The sequence below is a fragment of the Nannobrachium achirus genome (genome assembly GCF_963921795.1).
Source record: "Nannobrachium achirus genome assembly, chromosome: 9".
In the NCBI taxonomy this organism is placed as follows: Eukaryota; Metazoa; Chordata; class Actinopteri; order Myctophiformes; family Myctophidae; genus Nannobrachium; species Nannobrachium achirus.
Genome location: NC_137818.1, coordinates 38,823,527 through 38,844,399, shown reverse-complemented (window position 1 = coordinate 38,844,399; position 20,873 = coordinate 38,823,527). Strand labels below are relative to the sequence as shown.

The following is a 20,873-nucleotide window of genomic DNA, read 5'->3' as shown; positions in this document are numbered from 1 at the left end:
TGTATCGCAAGGGATGGTAGGTAACCCTAGTCTCACCTGCAATCTTTCTTGATCTTGACAATTTCAGACCAGAATTCACAAACTTTGTCTCCAGCAAAGTTGGCTGTCAATATACAGTAAGAGTACTATATTTTGGTTTTGTTTCATTCTCAGATATAGGCTATTCTTTAATTAATCATTTAAACAATTATTAAAAAATAAAATGATAATTGCAGTGTGTTTGCTTTCTGTTATATAGTAATATGCATTTGTATTTTACTACATTTATTACACCTTAAACCCAATCTGAAAAATTGCAAAGAAAATGGATATAAAAGCTCACAACGTGTTGTGTAGCAAAAAAAGGAAACCAGGTTGAAAGTGGTTAATGAAATAAAGTATATGGTTGCAAACAAGGAAACCCCTGTCTATGTGTGTGTCACATGTAGATGATTGAGATAAACCCAAACGCCCCGACTGACTCCGGCTCTCAGTCGCCCATGTCCCGCCGCTCAGACGAGCCCATAGGGAAGAGCATGTCACTCTCCAGAGAGAGGTTGCTGCCCAGCCCGGCCATGCGGCTGCGCAACAGGAAGTGCGTCCGCCTCTGAAGCAGCCTCTGCTGCTCCTGTTTCAGCTCCACGTAGGAGCGCGAGAAGGTGTGGAAGATGGAGGTGACGGGGAACGCCATGAGGAGGATCCCGCTCAGGATGCTGCTCAGGGCCACCACTTGACCCGGGATGCTCCTGGGCACCATGTCCCCGTAGCCCACCGTGGTCATGGTGATGACCGCCCACCAGTAGGTGGCCGGGATGCTGCTGAACTCCTTGGTGGCGGCCACCTCGTTCTCGATCAGGTACAGCAAGGGCGAGAACAGGGCGATGGCGACGCACAGGAAGAGGAGGAGCAGGCCGAACTCCCGCGTGCAGCGGCGCGCCGTCAGGCCCAGCGTCTGCAGGCCCAGGGAGTGGCGAGCCAGCCGCATCACGTAGAGGATCCGCAGGGCCCTGAGGACGCGCAGCACCAGGCCCACCTTGTCCAGGTAGCTGCTGCCCGAGCCCGGCCTCTTCTCCCCCGTGGAGGTGCTGTCCACCAGCAGGGTGATGTAGTAGGGCAGGATGGCCACCACGTCTATCAGGTTGAGGGGGCGTCTGAGGAAGGCCAGCTTGCTGCGGTCCTGGATGAAGCGCAGGGTGAACTCCACGGAGAACCAGGCCACGCACACCGTCTCCACGATGAAGATGTTGTAGCACATCTGGGAGCACGTGCCCTAAATAAGGAAGGAGACGTTAATTTAAGCCATTTAGGCCTAGAATTGTTTTATACTTTAACTATTGAAAAATACCAGATATACAAGCTCACAGTGCGAGCTTGTAGATCTGCTATTTTAAAAAAATATTTTTTTGCAGTCTTTGAACATCTTTTTAAAAGCGAACATTTGTAACTAAAATATTTGCTTCTGGGGGGGGTCCCTGGAACAACATATTTTGAGATGGGGGTCCGCAGCCAAACACGTGTCATTTTGGAGGTCCTTGACATGAAAAAGTTTGAGAACTTCAAAAAACCTTACAAGGATTTTGAAGACAGAATATCGGATCAAAAAAGACTTGAACAAATGTTCATGAATTTTCAAAAATAGCAGATCTATAAGCTCGCTCCACGGCTTTGAGCTTGTATATCTGCTATTTTTTCATAGTTAAAGCATAAAATATTGCGTAATAATGCATACCTTGTCTAAATAGGTATGAGCATTGCAATAGCTGTCAGTCGTCACCGCCACTAGAGGGAGCCATCTAAATGTTAAACGCATGAGCTGTTAATAGACTCCCTGCCTGTGTCAACACTGTTGTACACTACAGAAATCTCTGATGCAAGTATTTATGCAATAATGATTTAATTTAAATGTCAAGGTTATTTTGAGGAGGGCAGTTTTCTCAGAGGTAGCTATGAAGATGAGCAACACATGGTTGAGAACAGATCCAGAACAAATATAGCGCAACAGAGAGCCTTTGAATCAATACCATGCCAGAAAAAGTATCATTATGAAACCCAGAGTAGCCCATGGGAAGTCCTACCCAAATATCTGTAGAGAATGATCAATGAACATGTTCTTAGTCAGAGGTAAGAAGAAGAAGAAAATGTATGGAATTTAAGTACTTTTAATTTAAGAATACAATCTGTTAATTTGTTCTTTAATTAAAATGCCAGGCTCAGGAATTGCTTGAGTGAATGAAAAAGGTGTCTGGCATTTTCATTTCTCCCTTTCTTTCCCTTTACATTTATTGCATTACTGCTTTAGAGGTAGTTTGGTGTTGCTTCACTGTTGCTTTGGTAGTGACTTTGCAAGTGTGGCAAGACAAGGCACAAGTTATCATAAATGTAATGTAATGACTGAATGAAAGGCTCTTGTAAACTATACATCTAAATAACCAAGAGGTGAAAATGAGTCTAAAACATTTATGGAAACTTTATGGAGTAGTAGCTTTATAGAATGTTCAAATGATTGCGGTGTGCCGTGTAAAAAGAGAGTTACCACTTGCTACAACCCATTTAGAACTGAGGCCGATTCTAAAAATGCCTTCTAAATCCTGACATAAGTTTTCTGAAAAAAAAGGAAAGATTTATTCAAAACGTTATATTGAATACAAAAAATAAAAGGTATGTTGCTATAATGTACATAGGTTCCTGTTTTGAAAGGTAAAAACCCCAAAAGGGGTTCCCATCCAAATTTGGTCAACTACTTGATAAAGTCTCAAAGCTCCCTAAAGTCCCAAGATTACACACACCCAGAATTCGTCCTCAATATTTAACCCATCCTAATCATTAGGAGCAGTGGACAGCCATCTCTCTGGGGCCAATGTCTTATAGTTAAGGATGGGCTATTGGAGGAGCATACTGTAAACTTAACTTGGTAGGAGGAAACATGCATGCAGGCTACAGTAGCACAGCTGGTGTAAATACACATATAGCAACTTTTAAAGTTAATGTGCTATCGATGTGGTGAACTGTCTACATGTGGCCCACTGTGAAGTTACAGTATATTCTTCTTTCATTAGGTCATTATAATAAGTGGGACACAATCCATGTCACTGATATGAATTTACCTGTGTATCATCTGTACCTGTGACTATTTTGACTACTGAATCATAATGAAGGTCATTGGTCTACTCACCGCCTCCTCTTCCGCCCTCAATGCAGGCATGGTGCTGATGGACAAGTTGATGGCCGTGATGGTGACAAACAACACTGACAGACAGGCAAAGATCTTCCCCGGGAGCCCCGAGTGTGGCCTCTCCACCATGTCTCTGAGCTTGCCCATGCAGCGGTCCATGCGGGACCCCGACGCAACACTGCCGCCCCTCTGGTCACTGTCAATGTCCATCAGGTCCTCCAGGAGCTCGTCATCCTCCTCGGCTCTCTCCATCTCCTCACACTCCTCCATGCGCTGCAGCATGCGCCGGCGGCAGCACCACTCCAGGCTCTCCTCGGGGACGCCCCAGTAGAGCAGCTCCTCCCTGAAGGACAGGGCACACATCTCCCGGAGCGAGCGCAGCTTCCCCGCCCGCAGGAACGTCAGGATGGTGCGGAAAGCACAAGGGTTGCGGTCGAAGAAGAACTCGTTGTGCGTCACGTCGTAGTCGTCGCAGATGCGCATGATGTCATCGAAGCTGCTGCAGAGGTGCAGCTGGCCCAGGCGGGACAGGGGGAAGTCCTCCAGCGTAGTCCAGGGGAGCTGGTACCGCAGACCACCCACGTTGATGATGGCATGAAGTTTGCGGGCACTGGACAGGGGAATGTCTCCGTGGGCAGTGCCGAGGTCAGGGGCCTGCTGGGCCCTCTTGTAGTAGGCCCCCTTTAAGGCCTCCTGTTCATGTAAGGGCGGCGGATTGAGGGAGGTGTCCGAGGCACAGCTCAGGGCACTGTAGTCATAGTCAGAGCCATCACCAGCCAACAGGGTCATCTTTAAAGCCCCCGCCTGAACCTGGCCCCAGTATTACTCTCACCTTCAATGGGAGAGCAAGGAATATACCAGTTAGTTATATGGCAGACAGTAAATGGGATGTAAGTGATATAGCCTACTACGTGTGTGTGTGTGTGTGTGTGTGTGTGTGTGTGTGTGTGTGTGTGTGTGTGTGTGTGTGTGTGTGTGTGTGTGTGTGTGTGTGTGTGTGAGCGAGCACGTGCGTGCATGTGCACATGAAAGTGTGCAGTATTTAGATGTATGCTTTCTAATGTCTCTCTCAACAATCAATCTGGCTCATGTTACTTTGTTTCAAATGCAGTCCAGTATTGATGTGACTTGCCTACAGTACCAACCATCAACTAGAAAAATATTGTTCCTTCGAAACAATTGTGGGCTCGCTTCAAGCCAGAAAACAATGGCTATAAAAGCACAAAATGTCAAGATCGCAGGCAGTGCTCTCTTTGACGTTACTGACGTCAAAGATTGGTCCATTTTGTTCCAAAAATGTGTTGTGCAAAAGTTGACCCGCTGGTGGCGCTATAACAGGCCAATGTGAGAAGGTTGGTATCTGTTCCTTGACCTATTGGGAATGTGCTTGCAAGATTTCACGCACATCCCAGGCTGTGTTCATGATTTGAGGTGTTTTTGGCTTTGGACACTTTATCGCTGCTTGCAGCTATATTTATTATTATTATTTTATAATTTTTTTGTGTGCACTTCATAGGCATGTTAGATAAAGGTCCTTAGATTGCGTGTAGAATGTTTCATGCAAATTGCAAAAAAAATCCTAGAATAAAAACGGGTTTAAGCGTTTTACAAACTGCTCAAAATTATATAGCGCCCCCCTTTGGCCATTTGGGGTAAGATTGGTTTCAGTGATATTTGAACTAACCCTCTACACTATTTTGTCATGAAAATGTGACTTTGCTTGTATGTTTTAGAGGCAGAAGAATAATTTGCATAAAAATGCAATATTGTTTGAATTATTTAAAAAAGCATGTTTCAATGTTAAAGAAATCCGATCTGACAGATCTTTAGATATCGGTCCAAAGTTCACGTAAAAAAAGTTTTGTGCACGTGACGCGAAAATTCCAGAATAAAAGCGGGTTTACGCGTTTTACAAACTGCTCAAAGTGGCGGAAAATCGAAGGGCGGAGCTTACTTAACAACGACACAGATGTCTTCCGCTTGAGTCAAAGCACGCGTGTAACAAGTTGCATGTCTTCAAACGAAACGAGTCATGACTTATGCCCGTTTGAAGTTTGAATTTTCAAACGCTTCGTATAGCGCCCCCCTTTGGCCGATTGGAATAAAATTGGTTTCAGTGATACTTTGACTAACCCTCCACATCTTTGCCAAATGCCATGAACGTGTAACTTTGCATGTATGATTTAGAGGCAGAAGAATAATTTGCATAAAACCGCAATATTGATAGAATTATTAAAAAATTATATTTCACTTTAAAAGAAATCCGCCGAGATTAGTTTGACCGTATTGGTCCAAAGTTCATGTGAAAAAAGTTTTGTGCACTTGACGCGAAAATCCCAGGAGGAGATAGATTTTTACTGTTTTTCATATAATTCCGAATTGTGGGAGACCTAAAGGTCAGAGGTCAAAAGTTAGAGGGTAAAAGTTGTTCGGCATGAGGAGACGCATAAGTGTATACAGGTTTCATGGCTGTACCTAAAACACAGCATGAGCTATACCTGTTCAAAGTTCGCACTTTCGAAGGCTTCCTACAGCGCCACCATTTGGCCGATTGCTATAAAAAATAATAGCACACTTCGCCACTGTAAACTGAACACATTGATGTTTTTATTTTCATTTTCTCACTAAGTATGTAGGAGTAGAAAGGAACCGAAGTTTTTTGATACTTGCACTGACTAGTATGACTAGTATAGAAATAATGACAATATCTAAAGTATAGCAGGTACTGGCGAGCCCACAATTAGTAGTTCCTAAATATCATATAGCACATATAGTAGAGAGAAGCCTCAACATCTCAGGGCGCCATGTCTTGGCCATCTGGCCAGTGATGTATATCGGACCAGTTACCCATATATGGAGACCCCTGGTACCCATATATGGAGATCCATCTACTGTATATGGAGATATGCTGTGAGACCCCAAACATGCTTACTCAGTTATTCTTTTATGTGAAAATCCTATGACGTGTCTGAACCAGCCACACAGATATGGGCTGTCTTCCTCATATGGGCATTCCCATACAAAGTCCTGTTAGATATGGAATTAATATTGATGACATCAGGGATCTCCATATATGGGCATAAAAGGGATTCTGTTAGAGTGGTTCCCATGACATCACAGTGATGTCAAAGCGTGATGTCAGAGCAGCAAACCCATAGACCACAACTGACACTGTGGTTCCCCTGACACATCACTGTGACATCACAGGTGACATCACATGTCACAGTGATGTGTCAGGGGGACCACAGTGTTAGGTGGTACCCGTCCGGACGGACGTATACGGACAAACTGTGACGGCCGCAATAATTTCTCAGATGTAGTCTGAGCATGGTGACACCATAGCAATCATGCATATCGTCATTGGGTAGGGGGTAAAAAGAACAGCCTATATTTAAAGAGCAAATCCAACATCCGTGCGGCGAGAACCGTGTGGCTTGAGTCCAAACTAATTAAATCAATTGCAGTGATTTAAGGGGAGGCAGGTTAGCCAGTCACAAATTAATGCTAGTGCCTGGATTTGCTGGACCACCAATCCTGTGTTAGTACGTAAGCATTGCATTCTAAAATGGGGACATGAATGTGCCATAGAATGGTTATTAGGCACCTGCACTGTCAGTCTCTGTGAGCCCATGATTACAGTCAACCCCCTGTTTCCCACCCATCAAATTAGAGTGAAGCCACCCCAAGCTGCTTGGGTTTAATTTGTGTACAAGCTGGCTGTGGTACGTACTTGTTGTATACGCACACTTGTGACAATTTAAACAGCACACACTATAGGTCATGTGTAAGATACGGTACATTTGGCTATGATGAGACTATGGCAGTTATCTCAGTACTACAGCCAAAAAACATTCACCACCAAGATCATAAGGGGATCACTAAAGGATAGCTCAGATAGTACTCTCAGCACAACCGCCTGCATCCTGGTACACATCTTGAAAATGCTAATATCAAGTCAAAGTGCAACTGCATATCTTGTTAAGAACTCATGATGTGATAATTGTGAGTCACACCTCTTATCAGTAATATAACCTCCTATAGCTATTTGCAGAAGCTATTTGAAAGCAAAACTCCCTAAAATGAAAGTTATGTTATGACTTGTCTATGACACATTCTGAGATTCCTCCCTCTTCCGTTACAAATCCATAAATGTGATGGAGGTTATCAGTCAGTACGCCTACAGTGCAGCGCTGGTGTGGATGCACGCAGTCCTATGCCAGTCTCCCACCAGATTCAACTCACATTCATCCCCTTCGGGCTATTTGTTTTCTCACTTTGCCTTTAACATATTGTGCATTTGCGTGTGTACTCGTGTGTGTTCCTTCATTGCACTCGTGGCCGTGGGTGCCTTAAACACCTCCTTAAAGACCTCTTAGAATATCAGAATCTCAGAAGGAGATATGAAACGTTTCCCGCCCTGTATAGCTACCAGATCGGCTGAGGTCTGGCCTCTCTCAGTGCCAGTGCTATCACAGCCCATCCACAGGGCATGTTCTCCAGATTGCATAGTGAGTCACTGGGGCTGTGAGTCTCTGCTCTTCTGACTGCAATGCGCTGGCATTTCCCACATTGGGAAAATCTGATGCCTAGATTTCTTTACACACTGGAACCGAATTTGTTGCATCGAAAACGGAAGAGGAGAATTTAAAACAAACACTTGCATAATATCTATTCTGACTACACATTCTCAAGTCGTACTATTGTGACGAGCTGGGATGATGTCACCCGCCTGACGTGATGGGATACCCATTATGTAATTTTATAATTCTACAATGGCTCCGGCGGTGCATCATTTTCTTTTTTATTGAACCCATCTGATTCCTATTTTTTGGGTGTTAAACCAATGTTGTTGACCAATAAAAAATAAATAAAGTCCTTAGATGTTGTCATGTTATGTCAAAAAGCAACATCATTTTTGTGTAGATTTTTCTAAGCATCGATCTGAGTTTTGATATGAAATATTCGCCAGCTAGTAATTCATTCATATTTTAGTTTATTAGTCCCTCCATGTGTCTTATAAGCTTAAAAATGTTATGCAACACATTGTGAGCTTGTAGACCAGCTATTTATTTATATATATTAAGCATGAGTTAAACTATAGACACGTTAGACACGTCTGCTGTAATATTCATACTGTACTTATTAGCATGTATTCTAGAAATACAGTTTAGCTTTGAAAGCATGAACTGCATATTGATGTATTAATGCTTTTTACTACTCTGTATCTACTGTACACACACAGAAAATCCTGAGTCTTAATTGAATTCTAAGAGTGTAAAAATGTACCTAAAGGTCCATGTAACACTCAGGATAGTTCAGTGTACTGGAGGAAAGGCTGTGCAATTTACAGTCAATGGTAATTTACAGGAGAGTGGGAATGGGACACATTATGCCTGTCTGTATCTGAATAAAAGATTTGCAATTCAATTGAGTCAAAGTCGGTGAAGTGCAAAATTAGGTATAAAACGATCATGTGAATGTGAAGTTGAATAATAGTCTACATATACATACATTTATTTTATAGGATAAGAGTATTATTTCTCGTGAAAGAACTTAATTTAGAGGATAGTGAATAATTAAAGCAGTATGCCCTCTTATATCCTTGCTGTGCTTTTTCAGAAAGGCAAGCAAACCTATTTGGTTTTGTAGGCAAAGGAGAATGTACAGGCTGTGATATGATATCCATCAAGCGTGTGATTCATCCATAAACTAGAAAAGTGTGATCCCCGGAGTAAAGGTCTCCGCCAGGCGAGGTTGACTATAAAGGCCGACAAACTTTGGTCATAGCCACTTCAGATAGGATCTGAAAAATCTAACTTATGCATGTAATAACTTATAACTAAGATGTAATCTATCACAAACAGCCTATAAATTGCATCCTATAAATCCAGTTAAAAAAATGTATTGTACGATGTGAGGTTCAAGAGTTATAAGCCAAAATGATATAGAAAATGTACTGTGGCATTTCTTCCATGGCCTTGTGGGAATTGTGTGTGCAAGTTCCACAGCACTCTGACACTGTGTCCATGATTTGAGGCATTTTGATCATAACATAGAGATAACATGTAACGATTTATGTGATGTTTGGATCAAATCTGTAGGAGTATAGAAGTAATATAAGAAAATGTGTTTGGCAAAATTCTGCCTCCTGGTGGGGCTATAACAGAAGAGGCAGAGGTTCTTCTCTGGCCTCCAGTGAGTATGCGTGCACAGTGTCATGTAGATCGGTCCAGCGGTGGCGGAGATTAGCTGTCCACAGACAGACTAACAGACACACACAAGGACATGCGGATGGACGGACAGGGGCGGAAACGCGGCCACGCCTTCGGCCTGGCAGAGATGTGGTGGGATGCCACCTCAAAATGGGGTCGATCCCAGAACCTCTCACATTGGGTTCTTTTTTTTAAATATATATATATAATTTTTATCCCACAATTTTGTAACCCATTTCACCCAGTGCCAATTGCCTATGTAATCCTGTTGTTTCTTTTCACCTGACAGGGGGGATTTCCCTGGGATGGACGTAGCACGTGGAAGGAACACTTTATTCCAACCTGTTCCTTTCCCCTCCATCAGGCGCATCCGGCTGGCATTATTGAGACCAGGATTACTGCATGTTTTTGTGAGGGTATCAACCCTAGGAGACACAGGGAGAACATGCAAACTCCACACAGAAAGGCCAACCCCACCTAGGGTGTGGGCGCTGATGACGCGGAGGGAGGAACACGCCCCCAGCACCCACAGTGTCCCCCGGTGGGAATCGAACCCAGGACCATCTAGCTGTGAGGCGAAGCGCTAACCACTGCGCCAAGGCCATAGCGTGTTTGTCGAGGTCGCGCGGCAACAGAAAATGATACGCTCCGCCAATCATAAATTTAGTAAACCACACACACCGGACAACATGATGATCCGTGCCCCCTTCTCACATTGGGTTCACATCTCACAGTTGGCTACTTGGCTTGATGGCAGTGAAACTGTGCACACACACATAGCGCCACCAGGAGGCAGATTTGTGCAAAACACATTTTTGGACAGTACTCCTACAGATTTTGTCCAAAAATCACGCAAATCGGTACATAATGTCTCTATAGTCATTAAACAAAACTGGCCTTTCAGATTTTTCATATTCCATTCTGATTGGCTATACCAATTGGCTCCCAAACTGCTTGCAGGAGTGCTCAATGTTTTGAACAAAATGCTTCAAATGATGAACACTGCATGTGATGTGTATTGCTGTTGTCAGCTCAGTCTTGCGAAACATGCCTCACCAACATGTCACTCCCAGAAACCCTCTTAATTCTCTTGATTCTATCCATTAACTCTCAATGGATAAATGAACACGGAAGGATTTAGGCCTACTGTGCAACCATAGAAACCCCCCTCTCTTTCCCTGCAAATCTGAAATGTTTAAACATTAAAATATTCATGCTTAACCACGGCAAGAGCAATTTAACATTGTAGGACCTTTGCTTACAGACAATCCAGCAGGAATAGTTTAACAGAATAATATATATGTTTCTATTACCAGTGGGTGCATGGTTTAATAAACTAGACGTTCACTCCTACGACTGATATGTCTGAGTCATAGTGTCGGGCTTTGTCAAAGTACCTGTTGTACTTGTCTGTCTGCGTCCCTTTTGTGCCCATATACTGTATGTAAATCTCTGTATAATTATGTCTGTCTACCAGTGTCCCTTTTATACCCATATATGGAGATCCCTGATGTCATTAGTATATGCCCATACCCTGTATATTGGGCCAATTGGTTGGATCTGCGGTTCTGTTAACTGGATGTCCATATGCCCATTTATGGACATATCAGTCGGATCAGTGGTTCTGGACAACCACATATCCGAACACCGGGCACCGCACTCGCGGGCACCGCACTCGCTCGAGTGCTTGCCAATGTGCACAGAGTTTAAAGTCGGTCGGTTCCATATATGCACATAACTATTATGTGCATAGCGGTCGTATCAGCGGCTCCGGACAATCGGATCTCCACATATGCATATATATGGGCGTATGGGGTTTGTTTATGGTTATGTCTGAGTCAGAGTGACGTCAGAGGATATAGGAAGATATGGACGGAGTATGCCAAAACAGAAATATCTTCCAGGAATTGCCTACTTAATTATCAGGTCAACCATTATGTGCCTCTCTGCATTCATGAGACCAATGATGTGAAGATAATATACATTCATTTATCTTTTCAATAAATGTTTCTTATTATAATCTGTCCATACTGTATTCGTCATTTCAATTTTGGCCCATTCAACATGTAAACTGTTAACGTTCAAGAGAACCATAGCATCTCTATCTATCGCTTTGTCAAGAGCATCTGAAGACAAGGCAGTGGCCTTTGGAAATGTCTTTCCAGTATTTTTCTCAATAGTCTCTTTCAAGAAAATGCCAGTGCAAAAGGATAATTCACACGTGTCAATTTCTCTCATATTTCTATGAGCACTCCCATTCTATGCCTGCGCCTTAAAGGATTCCACACCCCAGACACACAGTCAAATTTGGAGTGTCAGTGTAACCCTGAGAGGGGGGAAAAAATATACCATTTGAGATAAATGAACACGCTGGATTTGGCTGTGCAGGGTATGATGAGATGACCAGCCAATCCCTCATTCTGCATCACTGCTCCTTGTGCCCCCAGCGTTCTTCATCCCCTTAACACTAGCAAGCCGTGACTCACAATAATTAGTCTGCTACCGAAACATCTTACCCTCACCTCACCTCTGCAATTCACATTCAAATGGTGGGTCTGTGGCACCAGCAAGGATATCAGATATCTCTGCCCAGTCCAGCTTCTTGCTAAATGAGAGACAACTCAAACTTCTTTTCTTATAATGTCGGCTACTGAAAATATAGCTAACACGTTGTATAAATAAGTATAAATTAGGCTTTAGCAGGCAGCTGGGGACATTTTGTCACTGAAGCATCGCTGTTTAACAGTGAATTTAATTTAGATGAGTAAGCATGACACTGCAAACTGACAATATTGCGGTTTTGTGCCTCTGTGGAATCATTGTATTTATTTATTTTGGCTCAAGTGCTATTATTTTAGTCCTTTATCATAACCAAGGACGATGATACACGAAAGAAGAAGAAGAGGTCCTTGGTTTGCGAGTACTCTGCTAAACTTGATAATATAATGATTATATAAAGATTAACCTCTCAGCTGTGCACCAGCCATCCACTCATATCACCTCTTTAACTGCCCTTTTCCTGACAGGCTGCAAGGATCCAATGACCTCATCACTAATAGGAGAATGCAAATAGTTCCCATTTTAAAAGCATCACTGTGGGACAGGTATGTGTTCAGACAGGGGCGTCACACGGGGGGGAGTGGGACTGAGTTATTAGGGCCCAAGGTGGAGGGGCCTTAGTTATTTTATACTTTAGCTATTGAAAAATAGCAGATATACAAGCTCGCAGCGCGGCTGTGAGCTGCAAGATCTGCTATTTTTTAAAAGACGTGAAAATGTGTGCAACTCTTTGAATATATGTATGAGATGGGGGTCTGTGGTAGTTTGAGTACCACTGACATAAAAACATAGGTTTTTCAAAAAACCTTAGAAGGATTTGAACTATTCAAAGACGATTTTTCTAAAATAGCAGATCTACAAGCTCGCAGCGCAACACTCGGTGCAGCGCTATGAGCTTGTACTGTATATCTGCTACTTTTCAATAGTTAAAGCACAAAATGTGAGTGAATCCTTGTACCCAGGACCAATAATTTGGTGCAACAGCCCTGCAGGTATGCGTTCAGACACTCTCAGTCTCAGTTATGGAACAAAAGCTTCCAGTCTCTGTCTGTCACTCTCTCAGACACAGATTCCAACACCACACCCCACTCTACCTCCCTGTGGGATCAGGTGACAAGAGGGTACAAGCAAACACAGATCAAAGGAAGACAGAAGAATGGACCATATGTCTCTTGACACTGTTATTGGATTTTGTCTGAAAAGACTACTTCAGGTGAAAGAAATGGGCCGCACAATTTTCACTCAGGGGAATGTTATGTTTTGGCTCCATACAGAAGTAGAACATATTAATGTGCATTTGTCATGGTAGCACCAAAGTGCAAATGTGTGCCCAGAAAATTAAAGCTTTATATCACAGAATTTATGACATGTCATACAGTACAAACAAAGGCATTATTAACAAGCATCAAAATCAGGCTCATGTTTTTGCCAAGAATAACTTGTGCCATAGCACTTTTACCACAGTATCACTTCATTAAACAAAGGACAAACAAAACGAGGTAAAAAAAAGGCTGTAATTACGGAAACACAGAATTACTGCTTATACTTTCAAGTCACATCCATCACCCAATTTGGATGGACTGAAAACTCGTAGGAAATTGTTCTACAGGTTAGACGGTGGCTGAGACCTTCTGTAATGACATGTCAAGACATCTGTCTTAGGTGCCTTACACACAAAGACACCTGGGAATAGAAGGTTATAATTACTTTACTCACCCTCCCATGTGGAGGAGAATCATTTTCTCTTTTCCAACAGCTACAGCTGTTAGAACAGAGACAAGTCATTAGTTGGTCTCATTATAATCAGAATTACCTGGAGGATGGAGAGAGAGAGAGAATAATGACGAGTATGATGTACAGTATCATATATCACTGATGTGAAAGGCTTGGGGAGATGTTTGAATTGTGGACTCAGATAATCACGTTACAGGCTGAATTACTGCGTATTAATGGTCTCTGCTAATGCAATCTGGATTCTGACACCGTGCCGCTTTGAAGATCTACCGGTACTGTGGCCTCACACCATCTTAATCTGACCGATTATTCTGTTTGTTTATGTGCATTGTCTTTTGGGAAGCTAGAAATGCATCCTCCAAAAATACACATCTCACAGCACTTTTAAAAAAAGAAGTACATTAAACAGTACATTAACTAGAAGTACATTAAACAGTATAACAGTGCATACTACTGTATTGATTCATAAGTCAGTTTACATAATATCATCTCTCATTTTAACAGCCTCTATGGAGATGGATAAATGTTGACAGATACGCTTTCTTGTTACCATGGAGTAAATCCCTATCATCTGTTATAAATGAACAGAATGAAAATAAAAAATAGACCAGTATGGAAGATTATCAGAAGACACAGCAACAATTTATGCTCACTGATAATCCTAAATCCTTAAATAATCATCAAAAATAAACTCTTCAAACTAAAAATCATCAAAAATAGGTTCCTATCGACTAAAAAGTATGCAAATCCATAATAGCCTAATAGACAACATCCAAGTCATTGTTATTCTCTTGCTGATTTTGTAGTGTTGAAAATGTATCCTTATGGGTCAATTTAATTTAACACTCAGATTATTTACTGTGTGCTGTAATCTATACAGGGTCCATTTAATCCCATTTTCGCACTCTTTGGAGTAAAATTAACAGTATGGATTCGGCTGTGCAGTCGTGACAAAATTGTCAAAGTGTGAAAAACGACAGCTTAAGTTTGACAAGTGACAAGTAACAAAAATACTCACTGAGCTCTTGCTGCATCAGTTCCTCCTCGGACTGATTGTTTTAGGTTACAACAGAAGTCCAAAGTCTCTTATACAATGTCAGCATATAAGCAAGGAAAAACAGCAATGTGCGTTTGTCTACCACTGCTACAGTACCTCTCTCAACTCTGCCTCATCTGTGCCCAGGCACAAGGCTTGTGGAGCACTAGCTGGGTTTTTGATGATCAACAGGCGACCGACCGCTTTGCCCCCCCCCCTCCCCTCCCCTCCCCTCCCCTCACACCCCTATACACACACCACACACACCCTCCCACTCTTCTTCACATCAACAGCTCCACACTCCTCTGACATCAGAAGTGGGATGTGCCATTATTCCAAAGAAGGAAAAGCTGAGAGAAATCCATGGCAACCAACATCGAGCAGAATACCCCCCCCCCCCCCCCCCCCTCCCCTCCAACTGAAATGAGAATAATCACCATAGATTCAGACACAGCAAGGTTTATATTTGGCCAGTGAGTTATCCAGAGGGGTCTCCTGTGGGCTTTCATCAGGGTGTCCAAATTTAGACAGGTGGTGTGAACAGGGGCGTCACAAGGGGTAGGAAAGTGGGACTGAGTTACCAGGGCCCAAGGTGGAGGGGCCCTAGTAACTTTAGCTATTGAAAAATAGCAGATATACAAGCTCACAGCGCGGCACCGAGTGCCGCGCTGCAAGCTTGTAGCTTGAAAATGTGCGCAAATCTTGTATTTTTTAAGTGAACATTTGTAACTCAAATTTTGCTTCTGGGGGGGGGGGGGGGTCCCTGGAACTAAATATTTTGAGATGGGGGGGTCCTTCACATGAAAAAGTTTGAGCATCACTGACATGGAAACATAGGTTTCTTGGCACACATTTTCACGATTTTTCAAAAATAGCAGATCTACAAGCTCGCAGCGCGGCACTCGGTGCCGCGCTGTGAGCTTGTATATCTGCTATTTTTCAATAGTTAACATTCATGGGGGGGCCCGCGGTGAATCCTTGTATCCAGGGCCCAGAATTTGGTGTGACGCCCCTGGGTGTGAATGGTGCTAATGGCCTGTGGTGGGGGCGGTAGTGAGTAAACGTCAAGAGGTAACACTCGTGATAAACGACATTGATAAATGTGGCGGTTGTATTTCACTAATGGTGAACAGTTGTCCACCATGAAGGTTCAGCGTATGATGTAGTGCCACTGTACTTTTTGTATAGGCTTCAGCGATTACTGTATCTAAAATCAAAATAGGAGATAACACATTCTCTGTGGGTTATATACTCCTAATTTAATTTATTTTAAGATATTAATACACTCAACATTAATACAAAACTTGATGAAAATGTATTAAATTAAAATATGTGCATTATTCAATCAAATCTAACAATGGTGAGAACATACAAACAAAAGCATGAAGATTCTACTCACACAAAACAAAAAAACATTGGTAAATGGAAAGTGCGCTCCGTAGAGTGCAAATCTCCACCAGGTGGTATAGGCTACACTATGTGTAACATCACAGAGTGACATAACATTAAATGATCTCTGTCTATTTCAGGACAAATTGTGAAAAAGTGCTGTGATGAAGTGTTTATCCCACGAGGAAGTGCCACTTGAACACGTTATGATAAAGTCTGGAAACTTGGAAATCTGAATGTAACACAAAGTTGTGAAGTAGGCTAATCGCCATTTGACCCTTTGTTGAAAACAGAAAATGTGCTGTTACAATGGAAATTAGATGGCAATGAGCTTTAGCCTTGCATGTTTCTCACTCACTCATACTCTGTGTGTGTGTGTGTGTGTGTGTGTGTGTGTGTGTGTGTGTGTGTGTGTGTGTGTGTGTGTGTGTGTGTGTGTCAGGGCAGTCCCCATTACTTTACTCCTGCTTTCTTGTCTGGTTCACTTCCTTGATTATTTTTGGACACTTGGACGATCCAACATGATGTTCTCCTTGACAGTGTAGGCCCTTGGGTTTACTTTGCTCTTTTTCACACTTCCTCTCTTCACAATCTGTCTTTCCACAGCTACCACATCTACGTTCTGCTCTACACATCGTAGCAATGTGTCCATATTCTTGGCAGCCGTAGCACCTGAGTGGTGCTACTTCGAACGGCCTGACTCGATAACATACATATAGCCTTGGTAAACTCTCTCTGGTATTCTCCTTCAAACATCAAACAAACTGACTTGCTTTTCTCTTGCTTCCCGCCTCTGAACCGCATCATCCTTCGTACAGTCGTATTGTTATCCCACTCATCAATTCTCAAGGCTTCTTTCATTTGTTGCTTCATTTTACATTCAATGATGATGAATGATGATTCCACTCTTTTATCCTCACTTATTCCCCCAACTTTTTTTGCAATGCTCTTTCCCACTTCATGTGGATCACTGAACACACCGTTTGTACTATAGCAACCGCATAATTCTTGTGCTTGTTTTCACCTCACAAACTAGATGTTTTCCTTCTCTTATTTTTGTTATAAATCATATGTTCTTCATTTTGTACTTTACGGTCTGTCTCCGAATCCATGTTTCCCCCTGATATCTCTATATCCTTTGTCTGTCATTCAATGTTATAAAGTTAAAGTTATAAAAGTACCCCTGGGGTGCCCGCTGGCCTACTGGTCAGGGCGCATACCACATAGGCATGGATGCTTTATACTAGTATAGGCGAGACTATACCAAGAACACAGTTCTAGTAATTGGTAACCATTTAACTCAAAATACCCATTGTCCCTGTTGGTCTCTATAGGGCATGGGTTGCCTGTGACACAGACATTGAGACAAAGGGCCCAAATTTCATATGCTCTCAAGAGTTAAAGATCTAAAAAGGGTCCATTTGGTTACCCACTCTCCATCATTTAGCTGGGGACCACCTGGAAGGCTGGAGCCCCCTCAAGGACTCCTGGTGGTCCCCGGACCACTAGCAAATGGATTGAAACGGGCTGAGTGGGGCTTTATATCTATGCATGTGTTGTGGCCATCACCGGCCGATGTTTCGTTTTCACTTGCTATCGTTTGTATACAGTATGGCTGGTAACGCAAATGAAAGTAGGCTTCCCAAGGTATATAGGGAATCTTACATTTAAAAAAAATGCCTTAGAATTGACCGAGATATGGCTCATGATGCCGAGTGGTCTTGCATGGATTTGTGCGCTCCTCTGTGCGCTAATTGAGAGCCAAAGTCACGGTATAGATCGATCTCTTTTGATAGGGAGATAATATAGTCATGGCTGGTACAACACATGAAAGTAGACTTCCCAAGGAATATGAGGAAGTTTTCATTTAAAAAATCGGTTCAGAATTGACCAAGATATGGCAGAGTCAAACTGCTGTGTCCTTATATGAAATGGACGCACCTTGGGAAGCCAACTGAGGAGGCGTGCTCTTGTGGCCAAATAAAAAAATATTTTTGCATTCAAGACGTGCTCTGACCAGGTCGAAACGCTATGCGTTATGGGTCAAGGTTCAAAATAGCAGCCATCTACCGCATTGCCCCCCTTAATTAACATATGAACACTCCCCCATGCGTAAAATATGACGGCGAGTCTTAAACCATAAGTGTTTGTATTCAGCGCCACTTGCATAATAACTATTGCGCATAAGATGGTGCCGTTATCACTTAATTAACGAATAAGAGCTGGGAATATTTGGCACTGGCACTTGCGTATAAATAGACATTACAGGACAAAATACAAAAAAACATACTGACTGCTGAACATCACTCAAGCAAGAGTTCATGACGTTAAGTCAATAGGAACTTTTAACCCTAAAAAACCTAATAAAATAAATGTAATAAAACACCATTTAAAAAGCTAAAACTCAAAGCAGGAACAGCTACTGGCGAGGACTTCCGCTGTAATCCTTTTAAAACTCCTTAGTGAGATTAAAGATGCCAATTTGAGCCTGGTCTGAAGGTCGTTCCAAGCCCAAGGGCCAACATAAAATAAGCTTTTTTGCCAGCCTCAGTTCGCGAAGGGGGCACAAAATACAGTAATGCAACCAGGCATTTGATCTGAGGTTACCGTAAGTGAGTTTTTGATCAATATGATGATGAGGAAAAGTCAATTCTTCTAGTCAATTATTTTCACTTCAGCACCATGAAGAACACAAACAGCTAATCTGTTTACATCATGTAGATAGCTTGCTAAACCCAATAACATTTACAATTTGGAAACAGATTGTTTTATTTACATGCTTTCATGTAAATAAAATAAAACTAAAGTAATTTAGTCAGAATCTGAAAGGACTGATCGCATTTAATGCTAAACGTTAATGCTACTTTATTATTATTGTTATTATTAATAGCTTATAATCTTTATATTTAATACTAATAATAGCCTAATAATAACAAACATAATAGGCTTGTATTAATAATATAATCTTACTATAAATGCGAGAAATCTCTGTCTGCGTGTGTGTATGTAATCCGCGTATCTCGAGAACCGTTCGTCCCACCGGCTTCAGATTCGGCACGCGCATTCCCGGCACTGTGTCTGCAACACAGTCGGAGGCACAGACAGATACAGAGATCCATAATGGGAATAAAGGGACACAGACAAACAGATACAGAGATCTCCATATATGGGCATGAAATGGATGCAGACAGACGGATACAGATATCTCCATATGAGCATAAATGGACACAGGCAAACAGATGGTCAATACGGGTCCTACAGAGATCTCCATATATGGTCATAAAATGGACGCTTAGAGACAGATAACTCCATATATGGGCATAAATGGACACAGGCAAACAGATGGTCAAAACGGATCCTATGACAACAGGTATAATGGGGTTTGCATTAAAGGGCGGGGCATTCATTCCCTATTTACATTGTTCCCGAGTTGGCCAGGTCGCCGACTAGACGGCGGCCGAACTTCTAGTTATTCCTAATTATAAATAATAATTATAGAATATTTTGGGGTTGTATTTCCGTACCTATATGCTTGCTTCCAAATGCTCTTTTTTCTACATTAACTGTAGGCCTATGTACATCACAAACCCAGCCTCTGCACAGAGCAAAACTAGACTACCATTTAATTCTTGACACATCTCCCGGCAGAGGTAATATAGTAGTGATACTGTAGCTATATTGTCCTGGAACATCACCATCGAGTCCCAATACGTTTCCCACAGGCATCTGATTGTCATTCACATCTAATGAGGGCAAGTCTCATGCAGTCAAGAGTCACACCAGAGTTGAAAAGTGCTCAGAGGGTAACCCACTCCAGTTAATATGCAAAGCTGATTCTGGCCACGCAAAAGTCACCCATTGATGTGTGTGGGGAGACAATCCCAAAGGCTTTGCATATTATATCCCATGGGCTAGTGCTTATTTGGCGAGTCTCATTGGAAACCAAGAAGCGAGTTCTAACTGATTGACAAATTTTGCCTTTGTTTGTGAGTCAACAGCACCCGCGGGGTACCATGGTCTTCAGACTCTGTGGTCTCATAGGTCTCTATCTCTTAAGGCTCTGAGTGATGTGGTGTTCCATTGATCTGACAGAGGACAACGACACACACACACACACACACACACACACACACACACACACACACACACACACACACACACACACACACACACACACACACACACACACACACACACACACACACGCACACACACACACACACACACACACGCACACACACACACACACACACACTTTGTATTGTCTACCCTCAGCCTTTCAAAGCTTCTCCCACCTATAGGCATTCATCCAGGGATTGTATACTTGGATGTACTCTCATAATAATGTGGTTCGCCGCTGAGCTGAGGCCTACAATGACTGCAGGAGAGGCGAGAAACCATGTTTGTTGCTACCATTTCAACCTTGAAGAGCGATAGGGAAACAAACAAGTCTATTTTTTCAGATTTACTGCCACTCACACGGTCACAGTCACAGTCTTGTTCCCATTATTATTGTCATCCTAGAAGATGGCCTATGAAAAAGCCTTTTTACAGTGTTTTACAGCTCTTGGTTACAGGCTGAAGTTGAGGCTGCTCATACAGTAGTTCTGCTGACCAGGCACGTGCACACATAGACATCAGAGGCCTAGGGGGCTTGAGCCCCTGCCCTTTCATCCGTCTGTAAAAAGTGCCCTCTCCAGACCACGAATGCAGTTTTTACTATGGTGAAAGAAATGCAAGCATCTGCAGCATCTTATGTTATGTTGAAAGATTTACCCTCGATGTCCAGAAA

The 20,873-nt window shown here is 42.6% G+C and overlaps 1 protein-coding gene across 1 annotated transcript; it reads right to left on the bottom strand.

Annotated features, from left to right (window-relative positions):
- Nucleotides 1–469: 469 nt before the first annotated feature.
- Nucleotides 470–3,940, bottom strand: kcng1 (potassium voltage-gated channel, subfamily G, member 1; the record flags this gene model as incomplete). The annotated part of the gene is made up of 2 exons (XM_080733400.1): nt 470–1,249; nt 3,152–3,940. The coding sequence occupies 2 exons, from the start codon at nt 3,938–3,940 to the stop codon at nt 470–472; spliced, it is 1,569 nt and encodes a 522-aa protein (XP_080589526.1).
- Nucleotides 3,941–20,873: the final 16,933 nt, after the last annotated feature.